Here is a 26,273-nt window from a genome sequence, read left to right as displayed (position 1 = left end):
TCTGTGTATAGATTATTTATTTTCTATCCTAAAAGATACAGTATTCAAGAAAATCCAACTTAAAGGCAAAAATTTCAACTACTCACTAGTTATAAAGCAAAGATGATCAGAACTTGAATATGTTTTGGGGTTATTTTTGCTTTTTATTAGCATTCCAGACCAATGAATTATTATGGAAAGGGGTGAGTAGGAAGAAACTATCAAAATTTTTTAATAAAGCATGGTATATGTTAAGGAGTTAATATCCCACTACTTTTATCCCTATTGTAGCTGTTAATGAGGCAGTTCAGAGATAGTTTATCCTTTGGCCTATAAAATTCAATAAATCTGATTAGCAGTTAACAGTATATGCTGTTCTTAGCTTTGGGTTGCGTTTCTTCGAGGTGAGTCTGAAGTCCTCAATTGTAGCTTGCTGGACCTTCAATTGTGCTGGTGTAAGCCAGTGCTGTAGCTCACCGTGAGGTCTGTGTGCTCACGCTGATCAGCTGTCCGTTCACCTAAGTGTTGATTCAGTCTGCAGTTCACTTCCTAACTCTGCTTTTCACAAGCACCTACGCACTTAAACAATTGTTAGTAAAGCTACACGTACTCTCAAGAAGAAGGGAGGAAGGGGAATTAAAGCCAGGTATTCAGGTCTAGGATCCATGGAATCATTCACTCAAGTTAACCCTAAAAACCTGGATCATTGGGTTAAACGATAACCAAGTAAAACCACAGCATTCTATCTATGTTTAGATACACAAATTCTTGATAATGGTGTTACAATTGCCTACAGTATTCGGTACTGTAACGTGCTGTGCACATTTGTAGCTTGAGAGCAACAGGCTATGCTATATAGATGTGTAGTAGGCTGTACCATCAAGGTTTATATAGCTGTGTTCTGTGATGTTCACACAACTACACATTTCTGTCCTTGTCATTCAGGGACTGTATTATAATAACTTAATAGGATTAGTTATTAATCAACTGACTTCCTGAACAGCTTCTCATCACTTAAGTGTTAATGGCATATATGCAATATTGAAATCTTAACAAATGTTCCTCTGTGAGAAGGCATAAAGAGATATAATTCTAGTATTTTAATTCCCTGTGGAATTGAATGTTATATTCCATGAGAACTTAACTCAGTCCAGGTTCTGTGTAAGGAATGAGACTTAATGAAAAAAAAGAAAACAGTATCTTATATGTCTATGCCTTCTGAATTACTATAAGGTTACTTTAAGCCTTATAAGAGTCTGCAATAGTATGGTACAGGAACTGGAATGTTTATACTTAGCTCTTGGGTCTGGACTCTTGGTGTCTTGTTTTGTTTTTGTAAGATTTAAGTTTTTTATTGAGGTATCACATGGAGAAGTGCATCAATCATAAGTATATGGCTCAGGGAAGTTTTACAATGTGGCTGCATCTGGGTAGCCAGCACTCAGAACAAGAAACAGATTATCAACACCCTAGAAGACCCCTCAGATACTTCTACTCACTCCTCCTCCCCACAACTCCGCTGCCTACTGTACCCCAGGAAACATCATCCTGGGTCCTCACATCATTGTCTGATAGGTTAAATTTTAACAGGGAACATTTAGGTTAACACTTCAAAACTATAATGTCCTGGTACATTGTACAGCAGAGACGTGCTAAATCTTGGAAAGAAAAGATTCCTTTTGTTTGACTTTGTAGGTTGTGAAACATCCTAGACTTCTCTAGGAGAGGTTTTCAAACCTGTAGTTGCACATTCTTCAACAAAAGCTTTGGGGAAAATGCCAAACTTCCCTTTGCACTCCCCTTCCAGCCATTCTTCATTCACTGATAAAAGAAAAGGTACACGTGGATTTCCAAAACCAGTATAGATCTTTAGTCAGTCATACCCACCTCCCCCCCCCCCAAGTGTGATAACAGGAAAAAGAAAGTATTGGAAACTGATTTGAGGTTAGAGAGTGGGCATACGGTTTAAGCATCTTACTACTGATTTCTGACTTAGACATGATAATGAAAGAGTAAAATGCAGAAGAATGAATTACATGTTTTTTAGAAAGTTACCAAATAGAGAAATAAGGTGAAATAAATTGAATAATAAATCCTTAGATACGATTTTTTTAAGAAGGGGAATTTTATCTGAGCTTTGTTGGGAATCTGTTTTAATGGGGCATGCCATTGGTTAAATATATTAAAAGCGAAAATTCACTGTTCATTGACTCATCAAAGAGTTGAGAGAACTAGTAATGGGTTTAGTACATGCTTGTAAAATATAAAGATTTTAATAGCACTTATTTTGAGCTTTTTAAATAGAGTGCAGGCATTATACTAGAGTATGTATACAGTCAGACTTCATAATGATACAGTTGTAGATATTAGTTATATTTTACTAAAGGAAAAGGAGACCCAGAGAGTTTAATAGTCTGTGCATTAATTCCAAGAACTATAGTTTGCAGAAGGTAAGCATCGCATGGCTTGGTGCAAAGCCAAAATGATTCCAGCAAATTTGTGAACTCTGGGAATAGGATCCATGGGCTCCAAAACATCTCCATCTTTAATAGTCAAGATGTTATCTCAGTCGGCTAATTGTTGCTTCCCTGCCCATTAGAGCGACAGATAGGGAAAGGCTGAGCACTCAGTTTTGTTCCCTCCAGCTAAACACTAGAAAGGAGATTGAAACCACTGGCTTCAGTTTGATTTGTATGTTACTGATGCATTCTCTCTGCCCTTGACCTTGTTTCAGTCAACGTGTACATTAGTTTCTATAATCTTGGAGTAGTGCTTACCCTTTGATAGCACCAGGATTACATCCCCTTCCGCAAATTCCAGGTCCTCTGGTTGAGTGGCCTCATAACTGAAGAGTGCTACCACTTGGGTCCCTTCCTTAAGCTGAGCTGCTGTTGGATGGTTATTAGCATCGGATTTTTCTGTTTCCTTGGGTTCATCAGGAAAGCCTTGGTCACCCTGGCATAAAAAGGGGCCTGTTAATTTTGCTGATTCCCTGGCCAGTGGGCATTGAACATCACTAAAGGAAACAGTGAAATGTCATAGTAGAACCTGGGCTATAAACTCAAAGGCAAGTTTGTGATCAGTGCCTAGTATAGACCTAATATGTTCTTTATGAAATTGGATGATCAGATAATAAACCAAAAGGTCTCCAGAACCATATATAGTCTTAAAATGTCTTACTGAAACCATACAATAGCCTGAGAGAGTTAGAATAGGCATTATTATTAATCTTTTTTCTATTGGGGAAACAGGTTGAGTCACAAGTAAGTGACAGAGCCCAAAGTCAAATCTGAGTTTCTTTCTTAGGGCTGAATGTAACACCCTTTTCCCAGCACCAGCACCACTTGTTAGAAATGCAAATTTCCAGCTCCATCCCAAACCTACTAAATCAGAAAGTCCGAGGGTGGGGCCCTGCACTGTGTATTTTAAATCCTCCAGGTAATTCTGGTAGTTGCTGAAGTTTGAGAACCCCCTGCATGGTGCCACACTTCTTTTATCTGTTAACACCACTTCTTGCACATCTTAGACATACGGTCTTAGACTTCTTACACATTGTGGTCATTTTTGCTCCTTTATGGAGGAGCAAGATGTTTCTAGAGATGGGAGTCAGGATTTAACAAATCAACATTAAGAAATGCTGCTAGGCTAAAACGTACGGAGTGTTAAAAGTTAGAGTTTCTAAACGCTGTTTGTTGAACCTTGGCACTCCTCTTTCTCTGAAGGCAGCGCACTAAGTTGGACAGAGCCCTGCGGAGTCCACAGAGCGGGGTTTGTGTCCCAGCTCCACTGCTCACCACCGCGTGGCCGCCAGCAAGCAGTGTGACCTCAGAACCTCAGCTTCCTCACCTGAAGTTGAGGCCAGAAGAATTAAATGAGCTGACATATAATAATAGTTGGCATTTATTGAACACTTACTCTGTGACAGTACTATTCTAAATATATATAAATATTGGTTAAGATAATTGTTCCTGCATAGAGTAGATGCTTAATAAATGTTGGTTCACTTTCCTTCCAGTCCGAGAATAACCTGACTTGCCGCCTCCAAGGGTGATGGATAGAGGTAAAGGGTGTTCAGCAGTGACCCTTGAGCTTGGATTGAGTTCCAGAAAGACTGTGCTGGGAGTTTGGGAATACTTAGCCATGTGTAGCCACTAAATAGATTGAAGCTCTTGTCAAAGGAAAAAAATTAAAACAACTTTTAAGTGAAGTGGTTCACATTTAGAGCATAACCGTTTCTAAGCAGAATCCCTTCAAAAAGATGCTGACAGCGTTAGTCCAAGACAGTTGGCAGACCTAGAGTGACCTTTCAAACTTGCAAGGGACCCCTACACTCACTCTTACCCCCGGGTCCTGGGGCCTGTCCTCTCAGCCAGAGACTAACCAGGGAGTCCCAACCCCGGTGGCTCGACTTACCGAAGGCAATGTTCTGAACTCCTCAGTGCCTCAAACTGGGGTTTATACAGGACCCTCCTCCCGCTCATCCTCTTTCATCCTTCCTCCCCCACTAACTTTTTTTCCAGCGAACATTTGTGATTTGAGTGAGCATACCACAGAAACCCTTCCCCTAACTAAGCAGAGCCCCCTGCCCAGCTGTGAGGATGAGGTTCGGGGGAGGAACTCTGCCTCCTGCCCTGGCCCCAGGCCTGGCTGGGCTGGAATAGCTTTCCCACATGCTCATTTCCACTGTCTCAAAACCCACTTGTAGGTGAAAAATTGTAGCTCTCTAAAGGATTCATGTATGAACTGTTTCATGTTATACCCCCTACACTGATAAAGCTGCAAATGCCACAGCCTAAAAATGCCAAGGCAGAGAAACACAGCTGAGTGGAACTGAAACTGCCGTGGGAGCCCCGGTGAGCTGCTTTGGGCATCGGAGATTGCGGTCTCATTGCACTGAAGGCAACCCTCTCCCGGCCCCGGCTGTGATGGGAGCTGAAGACTCGGGAAGCTCACTGGCCAGCCTACTGAGTTCCCTGCCTACACACCCACGAGCACTAACCCAAAGCAAGACCCAGCTGTCTCCTGTTGACGACATCCTAGTGCCGCGGTGTACGAGGCCTTGCATGATACGGCCCTGTTGCCTTTCCAGCCCTGTTCCCTGCCCTCTCTCCCTTGTGTCCAGTAACACCGAGCCCCTTTACCCACTAGGCTGACATGGGCCCTCTGTCCTCTCCACTGGGCAATGCACCCTTTACTTCTCTCCCTTGCTAATTTCTATTTATTGTTTTAAGGCTTCAAGATGATTTCAGCATCATTTTCTTCAGGAAAATGTTCCCGAAGAAACTGTTCCGCTTCTCTCCAGCGTTTTTGGATTAGGTGCCTCCCTTGTGCTTCTATAGCACAGCATTTGTGAACCTCCCTGCGTGTCCTTAGCACGATGCTTCCTCGTTACCTGTTTGCTCGTGTCTTCCCCCTAAGAAGGGTGGTGTCTTACTAGTTTTTTTATCTACAGGGAAGTACGTGCTCAGCAAATATTTGTTGTAGTGTAAACGTTGCTAGCAAACAACTCAGATGTCCACTGACAGGTGAATGGATGAACAAATTGTGGTATCCATACCATGGAACACTTCAGCAATCAAAAGGAAGAGACTCCTGAAACAAAGACTGTATGTGCTGTACAATCCGTGTACATGAATTACATAAAAGGCTAAGTGTGTTGATAAAAAGCAGATGGGTGGTTTTCAAGGACCAAGAGTTAGGGGAGAGAAATCACATCAACAACAAAAAGAAATGGCAACTTTTCCTCTGGAGACTAAGGGTGAACGAAGTCCAAGAGTGTTACCTTGTAGCTACTATCCCAGCCTCTTAACTTTGCTCCCGACTCCCATGGTTCTTGCTGGGAAGTCGCTTAGCTCTTCTCGAGGCCTCAGGCTAATAAGAGCCTGCCCGTGCGCAGCCAGTGCAGCGGGGCGCTTAGGAATATGGGCAGGCTCTGGGATCAACATCCGCCCGAGGCCCGGCTCCACTACTGACCACCTGTGTCAGGTTACTTGACCTCTGTTTGCCTTGTTTCCTAAATTATAAGATGGGATAATAATACCTACCTCATAGATTGTGGGGATGATAAGAATTAATACACAGAATGTACTCAGCACACAGTCTGGCATATGGGAAGTTCTCAGTAGATGCTTGCTATGCGGAAGTCGTTACCCAAATCATCCCTGTGAAATAAATGCTCACTATTTTCTTTCACCCTTCAGTGTTCTTTCCCCTGGAAACTTGAGGTGAAGAATGGCCCTGAGCTCAGCCCTAAGCTACGCCCTCATTCCAGCCTTGCTCTAGTGATGCCCAGTCAGGCACGGGCCCTGGAGGGGTCTGGGGCTTTCTGTGGCTCCTGGCGCCCAGGGCCTGCTGCCCTCTTGTGGGAGACCCTCTCCCAGCTGCAGCCGCCTGGGGATGCGGATAAAGGGAGGCAGAGCTGCGACTCGTTACCCACCGTGTCCCCAACACCAAGCATGGTGCCTGGCACACAGAAGGTGCTTGATAAATGCGGAATTGTTGAGGAAGTGACCCAGTGGGACCGGGACTGTAGGTGCCCCGGGGCTCACAGCACTCACCACGGTGTTCTCACACCACAGAGTCAGGCAGTAGTTTTTCACCTGGCCCCAGGCATCCTTCATGTTACCTTCTGCAAGCAGCACCAGCTCATTGCTGTCCCGAGGCCGATAGCTGCGGGAGGGCGAGGAAGAGCCGGGTCAGAGAAGCCCACAAACCACCCTCCTCTTCTGTCCTCCGCGCCTGCACAAAGCCCCCGGCGGTCCCTCCCACTGCTGCCTGCACGGAGCTCACCTCAGCTTCGTGTGTTCTGGAAGGAGCTCCAGTTTCTTAGCCACCATGTTCCGGACCTGGCTGTAGGGGAGGCCAGGCTGCGTCTCCATGACCACCGTGTACTTGTAGTGCACCTTGAGCGTGTAGGGCACCGGGACGCTGAGCTTCACGGCCTGCGGGCAGGAAGCAAAGGTCCCTGAGCGTCTGCGGCTTTCTCTCGGCAACATCCCGGGTCACTGTGGCGTACGTGTTGGGCAGGAGTGCCCCGCCCATGCAGGGGGGGGGGCACACGGCACCCCGAAAGGCCTTCCGGGGTCCTCTCGCCCAACTTCTGCTGGGACAGGAATTCCTGCTGAGCAAGCTCTGACCCACCAGCTAAGAGTAGCAAGAAGTGTGTGCAGGGGGCTGGGGGAGGGTGCCGAGGGGGTCCCTAGCCCATGGACTGCGTGTAAGGTGGCAACTGGCTCAACCCTTCCCGGGGGGACTCTTTCTATAATCCAGAGAGACATGCCCACAATTGATAGCCCGGACTCCTTCCTCTTCTGCCACTTGTCACAATACAAGGAAAAAAGGTTACCTTGAGCTCTTCTTTTTGTCTCTGACCTGAATGGAAAAGGTAGGGAGTAAAGCAAAAGAAGATGGTGAATGAACACTCTTGGCCAGCCCCTGCCATACCCAGAATGAAACCTCTTAGAACAGGGTACCCAGCTTCTTACCTTTTAATCTGTGGGGTGATTATTAACCTTAGTGACTATGGGGAAAATCTCACTTTGGGGAAGTGTGAAGGTCATGAACAGACCCGGTCTCTCCTTCCAGGGAGCCTGTAGGTAGTTATCTAAGGACCAGCACAGCCCTACCAGCCCCCAGGGTGAGCAGGGACCCAGGGTCAGGTCAACCAGAGGGATCCGAAGCAACGAAGAGCAGGGAGTGGGATGAACCAGGGGTCACAAGAAGAAATACTAGAACCCCTTATTTTCACCTAATCCTTTATTTTTGTTTATGCTTTCTAAAGTGCATCATTATTATATTATTATACATTAATAATAGTATACATACATTTATATGAGAGAAGCATGTAGAAAGGTTTTTACTATAGGGGACAAAGAGACCCCTGATCTCCCACCCAGCTGATCATTAGAATAACTTGGGAAGTTTTTTCTAAAAATATAAATTCCCAAGCCCCATTCAAGTCCTGTAAAAACCAGAACCAAGGGCCTAGGAGTCTGTATGCACAAAATCTTTCTGGGTTGATATGTGATCTTTGATGAGCCCCTTGACAGCAAAGATAAAAATGGAAAAGCAGTCAAGGACATTTAAGGGGGGAGCAATTGGAACACCTAGAATATGGAATATACAAAATACAGTATGATTAATGCTAAATGTCCTAGATATGATGATTGTATTGTGGTTATCCAGGAAGTGTTTATTCTTAGGAGATCCCTGCTGAAATGCAGGGTGAAATGTCATGAGTCTATAACTTATTTTCAAGTGACTCAGGGGGAAAAAACTAGAGAGAGAAAGGAGCAGGGCAAGGAGATGGTGCAAAATGTTAACAACTGGTAAATTTAGTGGAAGGTATTCTGCTGTTTATTGTACTCTCAACTTTTCTGTAGGTTTAACATTTTTCAAAATAAAAATGGGGCTGGGCGCAGTGGCTCACACCTGTAATCCTAGCACTCTGGGAGGCCAAGGCAAGAGGACTGCTTGAGCTCAGGAGTTCGAGACCAGCCTGAGCAAGAGCGAGACCCTGTCTCTGCTAAAAAAAAAAAAAAAAAAAAAAAAGAAAGAAATTAGCTGGACAACTAAAAATAACAGAAAAAATTAGCCAAGCATGGTAGCTCATGCCTGTACAGGAGCCTGAGGCAGGAGGATCACCTGAGCTCAGGAGTTGGAGGCTGCAGTGAGCTGTGATGACAACACCTCACTCTACCCAGGGCGACAGAGTAAGACTCTATCTCAAAAAATTAAAACAAAAATAAAAATAAAAAAGGGGGCAGGTGCATCCCAAGTGATTTTGATGACCAGGTGGGCATGGCACTCGTTGATCTAGAAACTGGATAAACCACCTATTCAGCACATCTCCACCGAGCGCCTATTCAGAATCTGCTTCGGCTGCGCTAGTGACCAAAAGCTCATTACTTCCCAAGACGGCTCTCTCCACGTTACGAGAGATGAAAGAAAATTTCCCTTTCTCCTCTGCCTGTTGGTTCCTTGTCCACCCCTCGGGGCTCTGCAGAGCAGTGTCTTTTCCAGATCCAGCTCCTCAGACATTTGAAAAGAGCCCCCCACAGCCCTCTGAGGCAGACACGTACAGTGACTTCCATCTTCCCTGAGACATGCTGCACCTAGCAATCGAGGGCTTTGGCGGCTGCCAGAGTCGGGACACTCACGGCCCCTCGGAAGCAGCTGCCCTGACCCGGCGCGTGGGCCTTGTGGAGCGGCAGGGAGGGAGGCACCGAGTGCACGTCTGGGGAGGGCGGCTGGTTCTGGGGTTGTATGGTCATTAGCTGAGTGGCATGTTGGGAGAAGAAGCAACCAGAATTTCCTGGAAGGCTGGGTCGGGACGCGGCCTGGAGTGCGCCTGCGCCCAGGCCTAGGGGGTGGCTCTGGGGCCACTAACCTGGTGACGGCTGGGGTCTTCCCGGGGCACTGGAGCTAGGAGGAGCTGGGATGTCAGGCTCCGGGGAGCTGTCCTCCTGGAGGTGGCAGGAAGAGAAGGTCAGGACCTTCATACAGTCAAAGTTCTCAGGCAGGGGTGAGGGCAGAGAGAGGTCCTGCAGACCCCCATGGAAATGATCCAGATGCAAATCACTTCCTGGAAGCTGTGGGGGTGCGGGAGGGGAGTGGGAGTGACTTGGGGAAGACTAAGGAAAATGTTGGTTAAAAGGAGAAGGCAGGGTCAGCCTAATGGAAACAAAATCGTAGTAGAAATAAGAATCCTAATCCTAATCCCAATCCTAAAAGGGCCCGGCCACCGTATCACCCTCTCGGCCATACTGGAAACCCACTGGAGGTGGGGAGGGACGGAACTCTTGTCCCAGCTGCAAAGGGCACCGAGAAAGGAAAACTCCCGCTTCTCGGCTGCACGGCAGGCACGTGCAGCTTTCCAGAGTATCTGCACCTAGTGACTCTGACCGGGGAGGGCCGAGCTGACGCACAGCTGGGCGCACAGTCTGGAGAGAGAGGGCTCCACTGCCGTCATTTACAGGGCTGCTCAGATCCAGCGAAGGCAACTGACTCTGCAGGCCTGGCAGGAGCACAGGCCTTGCAAGGGGCCGGGGGAGGGGCGGGCAGTGGCAGTTTTAGAAGCGATGGCTGGCCAGGCCCACTTAGACTCAGTGCTCTACAGCAGGTGTTTTATTTGCTGTGGCATTGCTCCAGCCAGCGCATGGACTGCTCTTCCAGGTGAAGAGGACACATCTGGGAAGAACCCAAGCCTCCTGTGCTGCAGGCTTTGCTTCCCACGTCTCCCCTGACCAGCAGGAGTCACAGGGGTGGTGGGACCAGTGGGACCTACAGATGTCTCCGCTTGGCACCTGGGCTTGTCCCTCATCCCCTGTTCGGCTCAGGCAGCTGGTGCCACTCGAGCCAGCTCAGGCCCAGGGAGCGTGCGGTCCTGGCGGTGCCTCTTCCACGCTGCTGCCCCGCCCCAGGGGGAGGGTGCAGATGCCGAGGGAGATGGGTCAGGCCTTGGCATACGTTACCTGGGGCTGCTGCTGAGGATGGATGCGCAGCTCAACGGGTTCCAGGTAGTTGCAGGGCACGAGCCCCTTCTGCAGCGCGACGTCACAGAATGAGGAGGGAAAATAGAGACACGCTGGTCAGTGCCCACACCACGGAGCAGGCCGAGTCGTGGGGGAGGGATGGTGCAGAGACAAGAAAACCTGCAGCTCTGCAAATGAGGCAGCAGGAGCAGGTACTGTTCCGCAGGAAGCTCTGCCCCGGCCACCAGGGTCCCCGCCCAGCCCACCACCCCCAGTCTCTGAATACCTGCCCATTGAACATGACGGTGGCCCAGTTATCGTTGCCCTTCTTCAACACAAAGACAATGTTCCCCGGCATGACCTGGAGCTCCTCCTTTGTCTCGGGCACAAACCCGAACAGCACGCGATGAGCCTCCCCTTCCAGAGCCCTGCAGGCGGTAGACACGAGATCGGCCCGCTGTGGGGCTTGGACCACAGCCCCCACGCGGTGTGAGGGGACGAGCACAGTGGACTTGGGGCCAGGGACTTGGCTCCAGGCTCACTCTCACTCCACAGCCAGCAGCCCCCGTGCCCCTGACCCAGCTGCTCGCCTGCCTGGGCTCCTGAGAGGTCTAGCGAAGAAACTGCATGTGAGCATGACAATGACCATGACCACATACGCAGTGGGACAAGAATAAAGGAAAGACCAAGGCAACACTAGATAAGGAGGCCTTCCAGTCCTCGCCCTCCCCTCCCTCTGAGGAGACGGGTTCCTGGCTGGGCAATCTCGGTCGGCTCCCAGACCTGAGCTGGGGTGGGTCGGGGACTGCGGCCAGGGCTTGGCACAAGGCGGAGGTCAGGTGCAGGCTCGGGCCAGGGCGGGGAGGGCTGCAGGGCCGGGGCCAGCTGCAGAGCCGAGAGGTTGTGCCCGGGGCTCTGAGGCTGCCTAGCTGCTGGCGTCAGGCCTCTGGGCTCTGCGGTGCCTGATGGTCCCACTTTGGAACCAATGACTGAGAATGGCTTTAAGGCCTCGGAGGAATTAGGATCTCAGGCTCCCTCCGTTCGCTCCCCACTCGGTTACGTTCCCCTCAGCCCTGGCTTTGTTCCCAGACAGCCTGTCCACCCCTGCAGCGAGCAGGACTCTCCCTGCTCGGGGAAGGAGCCCGGCCAGCCCCTCCGTGTGCTGTCGCTGCTTTGTTACTTTCTTCATCTTTTCTTAACTTCTGGGGTGCGGGGGGAATTGGGCTTGCTTCATGGCTGAGAGGGAATTCTTGAGAAAGCTGTAGGTTGTGTCACTCTTTGCTTCTCATTTTACAGAAGAATAACTTCCTTTTCTTGGGTCCTTCCCCTTATTTGTTCAGAAAACATGCGCCAGGAGGGCACAGGGGACGCCATTCTAGCCTCCTGACGCCAGAGCCTCCTCCCCTCCGTGCAAAGCTCACCTCTGGCCTCAGGCCAGCAGCCTGGCCCCCCGGGCGGCTGTTCCCCGGGACACTGCTGCCCCCGGCAACAAGCCCTCGCTATGCAGTGCATGCTGACATGGGGACTCTGGGACACCACGTAGCTGCAGCCAGGGCCCCCGGTCAACCCCACCGCAGCCGAGGCCCACCCCCACTGCACCATTCCTGTCTAACCTTGAAAACGGAAGAAGCCAAACATTCTAGAAAAATCCAACAAGATTTAGGCCCTGCCCCCAGTTTCATCTTCTTCACCCCCTGTGTTGCCATCAATTCACTCGTGGAGCGTGGATGTTCTGCATACGGAGGGGTCTAAATCTGACTTACCTGAAGATCTCTGGGGTTTTGGGTCTGGGTGGAGGCTCGGCTGCCTATTTTCACATGGAGGAAAAATGAAGAGGGACAGGGAGGGACAGGGAGGGAGAGAGAACAGGCCTTTAATGGTAATGTGAGCACTCTTCCAGACCACCACCCCAAAGCCTGCGTCTCTGACTGGCGGGGACACTGTCTGGGGAAGGCGCCGCATGCGGACATGCTGGAAAGTTCGCCTCCCCAGCCGCCCCCGGAGCACGTCTCGCCAGCACCAGCACGGCAGTCCCCAGTCCCCGGTGGGCGCCGGCTTGGACGGGGCTGGCTGTCTCAGAGCAGCACGGAGCCAGGAGAGTGCTTTTGACCTTGAGCTCTGTCTCTTTCTCAGGACGGTTTCCAAAGGCTGTTCTATAATTAATGTCTGCTGTGTCGCATGACGCTTCTGAGTATTTAAAATCCACGCAGGGCCACCGACCAGGCAAGACTGCCCTCCCAGCGCGCAGGCGCCCTGCTGTGCCGAGCACGGGGGCCAGGGCTGCGGCTCCTCTGCCCTCTGTGGTCCCCGCTGAGCCGAAGCCCAGGGCCCCAGCAAGGCTGCCTTCAACGTCACGGGGAAGACACAGATCCGGGATGTAGGCGCGGGCTGCCCTTCCTTCCTCTCTGTCCATCCGCCCTCCAGAGCCCCAGTGCGGGCCACACCCTGGGCCAGCAGGCGACCTCCCGCCCGGGCAGGCCGGGCTGTCCTGGGCAGACCAGGACATCCAGGTCGTCCAGCTCATCCGAGACCCCTTCTCCCAGCCCAGCGTCGACTGAAACTGGTTCGCTCTGGGCACACTGCCTGCGTCCCTGAGGGAAACTGGGGCACGCGGGCAGGTGGATGGAGCCGGAGAGCTCAAGGCCTCAGGCCCCAGGCCACACAGGGCTCCCCCCAGCAGCCCCGGTAGCCGGGAGGAGGCTTGGTGAAGAAGCTTTCCATAGGCCGGGGGCGGTGGCTCACGCCTGTAATCCTAGCACTCTGGGAGGCCGAGGCGGGCGGATTGCTCAAGGTCAGGAGTTCGAAACCAGCCTGAGCAAGAGCGAGACCCCGTCTCTACTATAAATAGAAACAAATTAATTGGCCAACTAATATATATAGAAAAAATTAGCCGGGCATGGTGGTGCATGCCTGTAGTCCCAGCTACTCGGGAGGCTGAGGCAGGAGGATCGCTTGAGCCCAGAAGTTTGAGGTTGCTGTGAGCTAGGCTGACGCCACGGCACTCACTCTAGCCCGGGCAACAGAGTGAGGCTCTGTCCCAAAGGATAAAAAAAGCCTTCCATAGCTTGTGCTTCAGTTTTCTGAGAGAATGGTCAGGGCTTCAGGAGCGATGACTAGCAGATCTCTTAGAACTTAGAGCCGTGGCGAGTGGCATTTGGCTTTAGAGGACCTGGCACTACCCTATTTCCTGAGCAGCCGGGCGGGGCGCCCGGGGCTGAGACGGGAGGCGCGTTTGGAGGAGCCCTGACAATGAGGCGACTGGGCACAAACATTCTCCCCAGTGAGATGCCTCACGAAAGCACTAGAGACCCAGACCCTCGACGAAGGCCAGGGCTGCCTCACCTGTGGCTGCAGAGGGGCGAACCCGGAGAAACTGTCTTGATCCACCACAGACGCCACCACCTGGAACCGAGGGCAGGAGGGCGTGAGGCTCTGCTGGCACTGTGGCCCTGACCTTCTGTGTTTGTCCCCAAGATTCCCTCCCCCCTCACACCCTAGGCCCATTCTCACTCGTGCCTGGCTTCACAGGTGGACAGTGGTTCTGGATTAGAAGTTCCAGCAGCCGCAGAAACTAGCAATCCTCCCACCCCTGCTAGCCCAGCCTTGCTCTTTCTCTCTTAAAAAATTTTTTTTGTTGAGGTGCAGTTTGTATAACATCAAAGCAACTACTTTACAGTGAACGGTTCAGTGGCATTTAGCACATTCGCAATGATGTGCAACAACTACCTCTGTCTAGTTCCAAAACATTTTTTGTCACCCCAAAGACAATCCTGTACCATTAAGCAGTTAGTCCACACTTCTCCTCCCCCTAATCTGGCACCCACCAATCTGCTTTCTATCTCTGTGGATTTACCTGTTCAAGACATTTTATATAAATGGAATTATACTACATGTGGCCTTTCGTGTCTGGCTTCTTTGACATAGCATAATACTTCCAAGGTTCACCCGTGTCAGTACTCCATTCCCTTTTTATGGCCAAGTAATATTCCATTATAGGGATATATCCCATTTTGTTTATGCATTCCTCCACTGATGGATTTTTGGGGTGTTTCCATTAACCCGGGCTCTCTTGACCATGGCTACTGTGCCAGACCCAGCCCCCAGCCATCATGCAATGGAAGCCCTACAAATGTGGCGAAGTCACATGTGGTTTTGGAAGGGGGCTGCTGGCGTCCTTTGGGTCCTGGCTGAAAGGATTTAAGACCTAGATTCAGAAGGAGTCTCGTTTAAGAAGGGGTCTAAACACGGGGCTGTGGAAGTGGGAGTGCGTTCCCCAGCACACTGAGACATGGACGCCAGACAGCACTGGGCCGAGAGGGGCCCGTGCTCGTCCCTGTCCCTAACATGTTCTCCCCACATTTAGTGAGCCCTTGGAGCTGTGCTCTCTTCCTGTGGCCCATTCCCCAGGACTCCCCTCCTGTGAGTGAGCCTGTGGCTCTCGCCGGCTTGGCTGGGAGGGAGGGGCGGGAGGAGGCTGGAGGAATGAACTGGAAGCGCTTGCCCCCCTTCGGCCAGACCTCGGCACGTCGGTGAGTCTCGTTGCCGTCCCAGGGCCAGGGCCGCAAGGGAGAGCCCCCTGGTCCAGAGTCCCCCGCCCCTGCTCCCCGCGGCCCAGGCCCAGGATATGCCGCCGGGCAGTCGAGGGAGCCCACCTACCGTAGCCTTGCCCAGGTAGTCCTTCTTGGCCAGCTGGGCCACCTGTCGCTCGTTTGGTCGGAACAGCCTGCCCACTGGGATCACCACCGGCTCGTACAGCTTCTGCTTCTGCAACACAGAAAGCGCAGTGTCTCCCGCTCTGAAGACGGGGTGGCGGAGCTTGTCCTGCCGCCCCCACCGACCAGACGCAAGGAGCCACTGAGACAACCGCGTCAAAGCACCGTTGCCGGATTCAAAGGGACCCATCTTGTTATTAACATGCCTCTAGGCTGCTAAAGTAGGTGCAGTAGGTTCCATATCACCACACGCTGAGCTGCGTGGACGCCGGTTGGTGCCACTGCCCAGCACCCTGCATTCCTAGGGACTGTCCCCACTGTGTGTGACAGTGGGGTTCTCTCACAGCGCAGGGAGCACCCCTGCCACCACGAGGGTGGCCGGGACCCACACCAGGCTCCCGACGGTGCTCTCTGGGGACTGCTGTCTGCTGACGTGGATAAGCATTCAAAGACCGACTCAAGCCTCTTCTTCCTGGTCTTTTAAAAATAGAATTTAAAACTAGATTCATTCCCAAATGTGCTCGGACTATGGCTAATTTTCACCATTCATGCATAGAATCAATGCATTTTTGTGGAAGGCTGTCATGTGCCCAGCGCTGTACCTGGCTCCGAGAACTCACTGGTGACCGAGCAGACGTGGTCTCTGCTTCTTGGTGCCCAGAGGCTGCACTGCGCCACGCCAGCCTCCAGCGCCCTGTCCCCCGCGGCTGCCCCGCTCTGAGGCCGGTGTGACACAGGGCCCTGCTGCCCCACGCTCTAGGCCTGAGCTTCTCACACACGCGCAAGATCTTACATGCAACTGTACCCGAAGATCAATGTTACCCAGAGCTCACAGTAAGAAAAAGCACCGTGGTTACGGTTTCTCGATTCCACGTCCCCTGAGCCAACCGCGAATCCAATGACACGCTCTCACGCCCTGCGCCACCCACAGTGTACTTACCCAGACACACTCCATGGCCTTGTCGATTTTGGAATGTCTGGGCTCGGACTTCATGCTCGAAGCCAATGCTAACTGTTCTTCAGCCTTTTTCCATTCCTCCTTCTTGGCGTACATGAAAGCAATGTTATATAACACCTAGAAAGGGACAGACCGAGGCATAAAACTTGAGACTACTCCAAATCAAAGTGCCAGGGAAGGGCTGACATGTGTACTCTGGGAATGTTGCCTGGTAACGTTTCTCTCTCGGCTCTCCTGGGAAAATCTAAAATATTGCACGATTAGTCTTGCTATCGAGTCACATCAAGCACAAGCATGGTGTTAAGAAAGCGTCCTGTAATGCACAAAAATCCAACACCATGTGCATTCTCCAACAGCCAAATAAGGTCAGCCGGGGACAAAGCTACTGTGTTGTTTTGGCGTAGAGAAGAGTGACTTGATCGAAGCCCCTGGAAGAGGCACAGACAGAGTTGGGAATAAAACACAGGTGTGTGTCTTCCCTGTGCCTCCCTCTCCCCCCACCAAGCCTAGGCCGAAACACTGGGCAGGGGCAGGGTGGAGAGAGGGTTCCAGATGCATCGTCCTGCACCGTCACCAATGGAGCCCGCGCAGACCACGTGAGCAACAAGACTGTAAAATGGCAAGAAACCCCACGGGCAGAAGTCCCAGGGAGCTGGAAGGAGACTTAGCACAGAAACCACGGGAGTGTTTCACCCGGGCTGGGGAGGGAATGGCAAAGTCAACCGCAGTCACGGTTTCCTAGGTCTTGAGTTGGGTTGTAGGCTCCTAAGTGCTTATTTTATTATTATGCTTCACAGCTTACACAAAGAGTAAAAAAAAAAAAAATGCCTTGACTGAAAGAAACAGAAAAGATAGGACACTGTGGAAATGGGGAGTGTGGCATTTGAGGCTAGGTTACAAAAAGCGTCGACGCTCTCTCCTACTTTCTCTGGGGTCACTTGCTCTGGGAGAAGCCAGCCGTTATGTCACAAGACTCAGCACCCCAGGGAGAAGTCACGGGCCCAAGAACCAAGGCTCCTGCCAACCAGCAACGTTAGCGCGCCAGGCGTGGACGGGTGGCCGGCCGGGCGTTTCCACGGAGTCAGTGGCTGGTGCTGGGTGACAGGGACCCACACCGAGCCCAGAAGTGGAGACCCGGCCCCTTCCAGGCCTACTTCTGAGCCTCAGTGGGCCACAGCGTCCTGCATCCACTGGCCGCCCCAGCCCGCCCTGACCTTGCCATCAGCTTCTCAGTCACCTTCTTTTAAGACCTTTCCTCGCCACTGGTTTTGATGGCTCGATGACTAGAAAAACGTTGATGCTCTTTAAAAAAATGGTATGATTTCTCAGAAGCCAGGCTTGCGCTGGGGTGGGGAGAGAGAGTATAACAGGGGTGACTGGAGGGTCTTGTGTGGCAAAGAGGGTCTCAGATCCCAGAAAGGCTAGCCTCGGCCGGGCGCAGTGGCTCACGCCTGTAATCCTAGCACTCTGGGAGGCTGAGGCGGGTGGATCGCTCAAGGTCAGGAGTTCAAAACCAGCCTGAGCTAGAGTGAGATCCCCGTCTCTACTAAAAATAGAAAGAAATTAATTGGACAACTAAAAATATATAGAAAAAATTAGCCGGGCATGGTGGCACATGCCTGTAGTCCCAGCTACTCGGGAGGCTGAGGTAGGAGGATTGCTTGAGCCCAGGAGTTTGAGGTTGCTGTGAGCTAGGCTGACGCCACAGCACTCACTCTAGCCTGGGCAACAGAGTGAGACTCTGTCTCAAAAAAAAAGAAAGGCCAGCCTCGCTTGCAGAGAGGCCCACTCTGTCCACTGGGTCGTGTCGTCCCACCCACAGGAGGACTTTCCTCTCATGGAACTCCACTTCCATGCAGCTGCGGCATGGTCCTTGCTCTGGAGCCACTCGGTGCCCAACGCTGTGATCTGGGTAAGTGGTTCTCAGTGGGGTTGTTGGCAACGTCTAGAGATTGACCAAGGGGTCCTCAAACTTTTTAAACAGGGGGCCAGTTCCCTGTCCCTCAGACCGCTGGAGGGCTGGACTATAGTTTTAAAAAAAACTATGAACAAATTCCTATGCACGCTACACATATCTTATTTTGAAGTAAAAAAACAAATGGGCAAAAACACCTGCATGTGGCCCGCGGGCCGTAGCTTGAGGACACCTGGTTTAGGTGGTCACACCGGGTGGGGAAAGTGCCAGTGCTATTAATATCTAGTGGGTAGAGGTCAGGGACGCTGCTAAAAATCCCACAACACATGGGACAGCTCCCCGTCCCCCCACAATAAAGGATCGTCTGGTCCAACACGCCAATAGTGCCGCGGTTGAGAAACGCCACTTTGGAGCTGGTCGAGTGCGGGCCAGTCCCACCGCGAAGCCCCTCTGCGTGGCCGCGAGAGTGGGGGCAGCTGCCGGTCGGCTGCGGGGCTGGACGGGCCACGTCTCCCCAGGGGCCCCGGCAGCTGCGGACTCTATTATTAGCCCTGAGCAACCCTGGGAATACTTGGCTTCTTGTGCCTGAGAAACTAAAGCAAGTGGATTTTTTTTAAGTGATTCTTCTAAAGAAAGATCTGTGACATTTGTAGGAATTTTATTTTATTTTATTTTATTTTGAGACAGAGTCTCACTTTGTTGCCCAGGCTAGACTGAGTGCCCTGGCGTCAGCCTAGCTCACAGCAACCTCAAACTCCTGGGCTCAAGCAATCCTCCTGCCTCAGCCTCCCGAGTAGCTGGGACTACAGGCATGTGCCACCATGCCTGGCTAATTTTTTCTATATATTTTTAGTTGTCCAATTAATTTCTTTCTATTTTTAGTAGAGGCGGGGTCTCGCTCTTGCTCAGGCTGGTTTTGAACTCCTGACCCTGAGTGATCCTCTTGCCTCGGCCTCCCAGAGTGCTAGGATTACAGGCGTGAGCCACCGCGCCCGGCCTAGCCTCACATTATTAGAATGCCCTCGGGTAACTGATGACCCCGTGAACAGTCTCAAGTCATCCATCTGAGTCCCAAGTCACAGGGGGCAAAATGGCCTTCCTGAGCTCCTGAAGGTGTCGACAGATCACTGATCGTCCAGCCACAAGACCCCTCCCGGGCCGGGCCCTGTCCTCACCTCACAGGCGAACAGCTTGAACTGCAGCCCCAGGATCTTGTAGTCTATGAGCTGGTTCCCGCGCAGCTGAGTCAAGGCCTCTTTAAGGTCTTTGATGGCTGAGTCGTATCTGCGGGACAGAGGGAGAAGCCACAGCAGTGGGGGCGCGGAGGAGTGAATGAGGAGTGAAATGGGGTGCACTTCTCCCTGGGACAAGAAGCCTTTCCAAGTCCTTCCCACCTGCTCTAGCTTCTCAACAACCCTGGCTCAAACATCCTAGAGGACACAAGGTGACCGGTGTCCCCGGACCATGCGTCACTGCAGCCCGAGTGTCCCGTCTGGGGCGGTCACAGGGATTGTCCTCTCTCTTGACTGCACACAACTCCCACCTCTCCGACAACCTACCTGGCTTGTCGCTTTCAGATGCAGCCCTCGTTCCCTCTGGAGAGCTCCCAGCAGAGCCAGCCCCCGCCCAGCCCCGTGTCCCTGCAGAGCTGACCTGGAGCCCTGCTGGCCCCTGCACTGCGGCGGCAGAAGGCCAGGCCAGGCCAGCCTGACACGGCTCCGAGGGCCCCTTCTCATGGTGTCACCTTCCTGCCCCCAGCCTTCTGCCCTGGCTGCTCCTGAGTCCAACTTAGATCTTGGTTTCGTGGCCTTCTTGGTCTCCTCTCCCCTCCTGCCTCCTCCACACACATTGGGAAAAAGAAAAGAGAAACTGTCGCTTCAGCCAGGTAGCGTTTCTAGTACTGCTCCCGGCTCTGCCCTGGGCTGGGTTGGGCTGGCACTGCGCCGACTGGCTGCAGGTGTGTCCGGGCTGCTGTCCGGGGATTTGCGGCAGAGAATGGCGCTGACCACAGCAGCAGGGCCCTCAGGGGTGTGGGCGGGAGCTGGACGCACGCTCCTGAGGACGCGGGCCGGGCCTTGCCCTCACCCCGACCTCCACAGGGGCCCCGGTGAGACGGGACCGTTGCCGGGCTGCAGGGGCGGGGGCAGCAAAAGCAAGCTGCCCACCCCCCACTCCACGCAGCCCCTGCCTGGCAGGAGCACATTTGGCCGCCTGGTTGTGGCTCCCACCTGGGCAACTGGGCCGAAAGTCCCGAGGCCCCTGTCTGACCCAGAGCTGCCGCCCGGCTTCTATGGAGGCGAGCCCGGGGTGTGGCATGGCCGGCAGGCTCCTCGGGAGGTCGAGGGGCAGGAAAGGGACCAGGGGCCAGGCCCCAGGTCCAGCAGCTCTGCCACTCACCGAGAGACCCGAGCAAGTTGCTTCCCTGGGCCCGGGGTCCGCGTCAGCAGTATGATGGCCGTGTGTTGTACAGGGAAGACATCATACAAAGAGCATGTATGGTGAGGGGCTCGCTAGAACCTGGATCCCATTTCTGGAGTCCGAACCACCTGGACGTGAGTCCTGGAGCTGCCACTTACTGTCTGGCGATGAAGGGCAAGTCATTTAACTTCCGTAAGTTTGTTTCCTCATCTTTGGAATAAGCACGCAATAATAGCACGTACCTCCCAGGTTGTCGGGAGAACTAAATGAGATGAAGCACCCGGGTGGCTAGGGCAGTGCCTGGCACACACAGCCATTTACTATTATGATTCGTTTTTTTCAGCTCTGAAACTCTACCAGTTCAGTTCATGCACCGATCATGCATTGTGTGCTTATGTAAAGCACACGCCATATAAGGTCTTGTTAGGAGATTTAAAAATACATGGTGTGGAAGCTGGAACTCTGATGCCCAGGAAGCTCAGCGCTGAGCACTAGGGCTGGTGGCCAGCAGAGTCCTGGGAACGTGTCCCCAGGCTGGCTGCGGGGGAAGCTGGACTTGCCCTCACCGCTAGGTGTGCAGTCACGCACAGCCGAGGCAGTGGCTGCAGCAGGAAGGAGAGAGGAGAGCCGGGGTTTGCAGTGGGAAGATGGCTTTCTCTAGAATGCTCGTTGTTAATAAAGACGATTGTAAACCTATTCAAAGCAGGCAGACCGCTCCTTAAGAAGCAGTGAGCGTTTCAGGTCGTTCCCACGCATCTTGCAGGCATCCCGGGAAGGTCAAGAAGGTTCTGGCGGCCGCTCTGTGTACAATGGAGGGTGGAGTGACTGGCCCCCCTTGCTGGGCCACAGAGCCTCCCGCCCCGAGGAGGCCAGGTCAGCGCCGGTGTCCTGTGGCAGCTGCAGCGTCCACTGTGATCTGTGCCCCTTTGGGAGCTGGCGGAAGGTTCCAGAGCTGGGACTATAGGCACGCGCCACCATGCCCGGCTAATTTCTTCTATATATTTTTAGTTGTCTAGCTAATTTCTCGAGCCACCGCACCCGGCCAGCACTCTGGAATTTTGATGGAGGCAACAAGACCAGGAGCTGGGAGACCAGTCTGGCAGTGACTGCAGTAGCCTTGGTGAAAAATGAGGGTCTGAACCAGGGCAGTGCTCATGGGAATGAGAGAAATAGGTAACTTCAAGAGATATTTAAGAAGACAACCTGCCAAGGTTAGGGAGAGACACTCTGGGTCCACCCCAGTACAGATTTAGTAGCTGGCTGGTTAGAAGTGGGGTTGGTGGCATGGGAGACGGTGGCCTTGCCCAGAAATGGATCCTTAGGGTTCGTATGTGGACTTCCATGTTCATGTCCACATGAGATTGTACAGAAAAGAATGTATGTGTGTTTCTGGGAAGAGAGTCTCTACGTTTTGCCATTTAACAATCACTGCTGTAGTCATAAAAGGGAAAAGGGTCGAGAATAGAACGTTAGAGGAAATACAGCACTTAGGGATTGTGCAAAAGAAGCCAGCTTGGGGTGGAGAACAATGATGCCTCATTTATCTGACTTCCTCATGAGATAGTTGTTGAGTTAAAGATAAAATTTGGTAGCTTTTTCTCTCAGATGTAATTATTATCAATCACAGATGAATTGAATCCTGGGTCTTATTCCTAGATCTTTCCAAAATCTTTCTAACTCACTCAAAATCTTAGCTTTCCAAGCCCTGGAACTTGTGGGCCTTTTTCTGTGGACATTCCTTCTGGGAGCCTTCCCTGTTTTACTAGTTGTTCTCGTCATTACAGGCTGTTAGCGCTCATCAAAAAAAATGGCCTTTGAGTTTGTCTTTTGAGATTTAAGAGCAGCCAGAGGATTTCTGCTGGGCCTCCTGCGTATCTTATACATCTGCAGAGCACAGAGGGTGGGGCACAGGGGATGTTAGGAAGGGTGACAGGGAGTCAGAGGCGGATGCGAGCCCAGGCTGTCCCCAGACTGCCTCTGTGTCTGGGTTTTCTTCCGGGGAGACTTCACTGCTACTTTTACTCATTCAGGTGATGAACTGCATCTGTATCTTTGAAGTCTTCTGAGCTTCTTGTTGCCCTTAGCAACAGCTGAGCACATGGGTTTTACAGGCTCTGTTTCTAATCAAACCAGAGGACCAAAAGCCTTCAAGGTGGTACAGGATGGGAGCCTGGCGCCCTCCCTGACACCTGGACACCCTCGGCAGGAACCACCCTCACTATGCTCCTCCATCCGAGCTTACCCACACCCACGCTTCACTCAGACTATTCGCACTATTAGCAAGACAGCTCTCCATCGGCCTGAGCAAACTCCTCTTCCCTAGAGCGTGTGCACGCTGATGGAACAGTCTCTACCAAGGGGCAGTTTTGCATCCCCCAAAACATTTGAAATGAACACTTGGAATTTTTGTCCTTTGTTATTTGTATGTTTGTTACGAGGTATTTGTAGTAGATGGGGGGAGTAGTAATAGAGATTAACTTTTACTTTTGTATTTATTTATCATTTTACCAATTATTTCATGTTTTTCACTGTAAACACACCAAAAGATACAGATAGGAGAATAGAAGAAAATGAATTTCCCTACGATCCCACCATTCGGAGCCAATTACTGTTAACATTTTGTTTGGTCTATGGCCTTCCAGACTTTATTCTGTGAAACAGAAATGGGATTGTGTTATATACACTGTTTTGAAATCTGTTCTTTTAAATTTAACATCTACTGTGAACCTCTTCTGTATTAATATATATGCTATTTATTTATCTGTATCCATTTATCCTTATATGATATTAATTCATACTCTCATTTCTGTGGCTGAATTATATTTCATGGACTGGATTACACCAGGCCTTGAAAATACATTTTGTTGGGATGAAGCCAGACCCTGTGACAGCTCAATACCTCCTAGTCTCAGACCACCATGGGTGTCCCCTGAATCCGAATCTCAGGCCCGTGGCGTCTACACAGGCTCCTTGTGAGCATGGCGCAGCCCACATGATCGGGTGGCAGGCCTGCCTCCCTGCCCAGTGCCAGCTTCTGCCCCACACGCCGATTTATTGCACAACGGCCCGAGAAGGGCCCGTCATGCTTCCCGACAAACACTGGGCAGACACTTCTCAAACACCGAGTCTGGCGGCACTGAGACCCTCCCGTTTCTCCTTGAACTTCCCCAGCGTGAACAACACTGGACACTCACTTCTCCATCCGGTAGTAGAGCATCCCGCGCTGGAAGTAAGCGACCGCCAAGTGCTTGTCTTGGTTAATGCTTCTGGTAAAGGCCTGCAGAGAGGAGGAGCGGGCAGTGAGGTGAGCCGGGGGCAGGCACAAAGGAGCATGAGAATGATGGAAGTCTTTTATTTATTTATTTATTTTTTTTTGAGACAGAGTCTCACTCTGTTGCCCAGGCTAGAGTGAGTGCCCTGGCGTCAGCCTAGCTCACAGCAACCTCAAACTCCTGGGCTCAAGCGATCCTCCTGCCTCAGCTTCCCGAGTGGCTGGGACTATACAGGCATGTGCCACCATGCCCGGCTCATTTTTTCTATATATATTAATTGGCCAATTATTTTCTTTCTATTTATAGTAGAGATGGGGTCTCGCTCTTGCTCAGGCTGGTTTCGAACTCCTGACCTCAAGCAATCTGCCCGCCTCGGCCTCCCAGAGTGCTAGGATTACAGGCAGGATTGAAGTCTTAAAGGCAAGAAGAGGCCACCGAGGGTTCAGACACCCTGGGGTCAGAACATCCAGTGTTGTCACTTCCTCTTTGCATGGCATGTGGCCGGTTACCTAATCTCCTTGGACCTTAGTTTTCTCTTCTGTAAAATGGGAATATTATTAGCCCCCTTGCAAGATATGGGTAAGATCAAAATAATAGAATTGATTGAAAATGAAAACAACACAATTAAAATATATAAACTGTCATATTTGTTTACTATAAAAATTTGTTTCTTACATGAGTATCATGCAATTAAAACACTAGCAAATAAGATTGCATCTAAAATGCCAGTAAAAAGGGCCCATGCAGGAAAACACAGCAGGGCGGAGGGAATGAGAAGGCCAGAAGAAGAAGAGTGCAAGCAGAAATGGAGAGCTGTGAGCCCGAAGGCCTGGGAGCTGACAGGTAAGCAGTGGCCCGTACAGCCTCGCCAAGGACGCCACGGCCAGGACAAGGCAAGAGCGAACAGTCCCCGCCGGCACTGCTGTGCCCAAACTAGCTTTGTCCTCTGCCAAGCTCTTCTCCTGGGCCAGGTGGACTTCATCTCCATCAGCCCTCAGGATGTGCTGTGCTGCGGGCTCAGCCCCCGCCAGCCCCCTGACATAAATACTGAGGGGAGGTGGCCCCACTGTCCTCCCTCTAGCCAGAGCTGGGGACCCTCGCAGGCTCCTGACGGTCAGTCTGCCAACTCTGGGGCCCGAGACCCACTTGTCAGACTGTGAAAGCATTTTGAGCCCCTTCTCACTCTTCATGTCAGGTGGGTGTGGCCGAGGCTTGTTTACCTGCTGTGAGTGAGGACGACTGGGGGAGGAACTGGCTCTTTAAGGGCACTGGGGAGTCCTCCTCTGCCCGCACACGGCCTTGCAAAGACTGGCAGTAAAAGGTGACAATAATAACTAACTTGAATACAGTGGTGTGAAGTTACAGACCACGTTAATGGTTGGTGTCTGATTAATGTTTATTCTACTGACACTCTCAAGAAGTTGAGAGTCAGTTTATGTGGCTCGCTTTAGACCAAAAGTCCAGAAAGAGGCAGAGCTGGGGTTTGATCCTAGATATTCTGCATCCAAACTCCCTTCCCTTTCCACCTTACCAGGACCTATCTAAGAAAGGATTGTTGGGTATAATAGGGTATTTGAGAGATAAAAACAATATTTGAAAAAGACATTAATACATACCATGCCCTTGGCAGACATCACTAATCAATCATGCTCTGATTTCTTTCTGCCAACCTCAGAATCCTTAAAAGAGTCCCTCCACCTAATCGATCAGAATTGCCACTTGAGATAAACCCTGGTTTTTATAAGTGCCTCCCCTCAATTTCTTGGGAGGGCAAAGCTGATACACACATTCCTGGAAAGCCAAAAGCCTGGTGTCTTATCACCAGGTGCGAAGTGGCAGATGGATGGAGATCCTGCGTCCAGGAGATCTTTGAAGAAGATATAACTAGGGGAGTCTTCACGAAGTGGTTAAGGAACGATTGCGGGATGATCTGAATGCAGCAGATGGAGAAGGAAGGCGGCGGCCCGGGCTGCCCGTGGCAACCACCTGGGGAGCTTTGAACCTGAAGCTCCCAGACTCCCCAGACCAACCCCACCAGGCCCTGTGGGGGTGGGGCCTGGCGTCTCTGTTTCTTTGAAAGCTCCCTGGAGGTTAGATCTCTAACGTGCAACCGGAGCAGCCACACTCAGGGCACTCACCCTCTCCGCGGCGGGCCTGTCGCCCAGGATGGCGTGCATGCAGCCGATGTTGAAGCAGATCCGGGAGTGGGGGTCCTGCACCGCGCTGAAGGCGCCCAGCGCGCCCTGCCAGTCCTTCTTGTCGGCCGCCAGCACCCCTTCATTCCAGAGGCTGATGGCCTCCGCCAGGGACATGGTGGGGGGACCAGGAGGGCTGTCGGGAGGAGAGGAGAGGCTGCCCCGGGCCCCCGGGTGTCCACCGTCCAGGCCTGGCGCCGGGATGCGGCCCAGCCTCCCCCAGACGACTTATCAGTGTTGCAAATGTGCCAGGAAATGTCCCCACCTTTCGGCAACTGACGCATGGCCCTACCATGAGGGAGAAAAGGAAAGAGGCAGAACAGAGTGCAAGCAAGCAGGCGGGTGCGGAGGA

General features: G+C 51.8%; 1 protein-coding gene across 1 annotated transcript; it reads right to left on the bottom strand.

The window, feature by feature from the left end:
• Nucleotides 1-26,249, bottom strand: NCF2 (neutrophil cytosolic factor 2). The gene is made up of 15 exons (XM_020284422.2): nucleotides 25,865-26,249; nucleotides 23,649-23,731; nucleotides 19,212-19,320; nucleotides 16,104-16,238; nucleotides 15,108-15,215; nucleotides 13,794-13,853; nucleotides 12,215-12,258; nucleotides 10,738-10,879; nucleotides 10,452-10,520; nucleotides 9,368-9,443; nucleotides 7,325-7,350; nucleotides 6,769-6,920; nucleotides 6,537-6,648; nucleotides 2,757-2,934; nucleotides 1-1,800 (listed from the first exon to the last, which is right to left on the bottom strand). Exons 1-15 carry the CDS (start codon nucleotides 26,036-26,038, stop codon nucleotides 1,688-1,690), a joined length of 1,581 nt encoding a protein of 526 aa, XP_020140011.2. The 5' UTR covers nucleotides 26,039-26,249; the 3' UTR covers nucleotides 1-1,687.
• Between the last annotated feature and the right edge of the window lie 24 nt (nucleotides 26,250-26,273).

Source organism: Microcebus murinus, chromosome 23 (genome assembly GCF_040939455.1).
Source record: "Microcebus murinus isolate Inina chromosome 23, M.murinus_Inina_mat1.0, whole genome shotgun sequence".
NCBI lineage: Eukaryota > Metazoa > Chordata > Mammalia > Primates > Cheirogaleidae > Microcebus > Microcebus murinus.
Note: the sequence above shows the minus strand (reverse complement) of the source record. Positions and strands in the feature narration are given on the sequence as shown.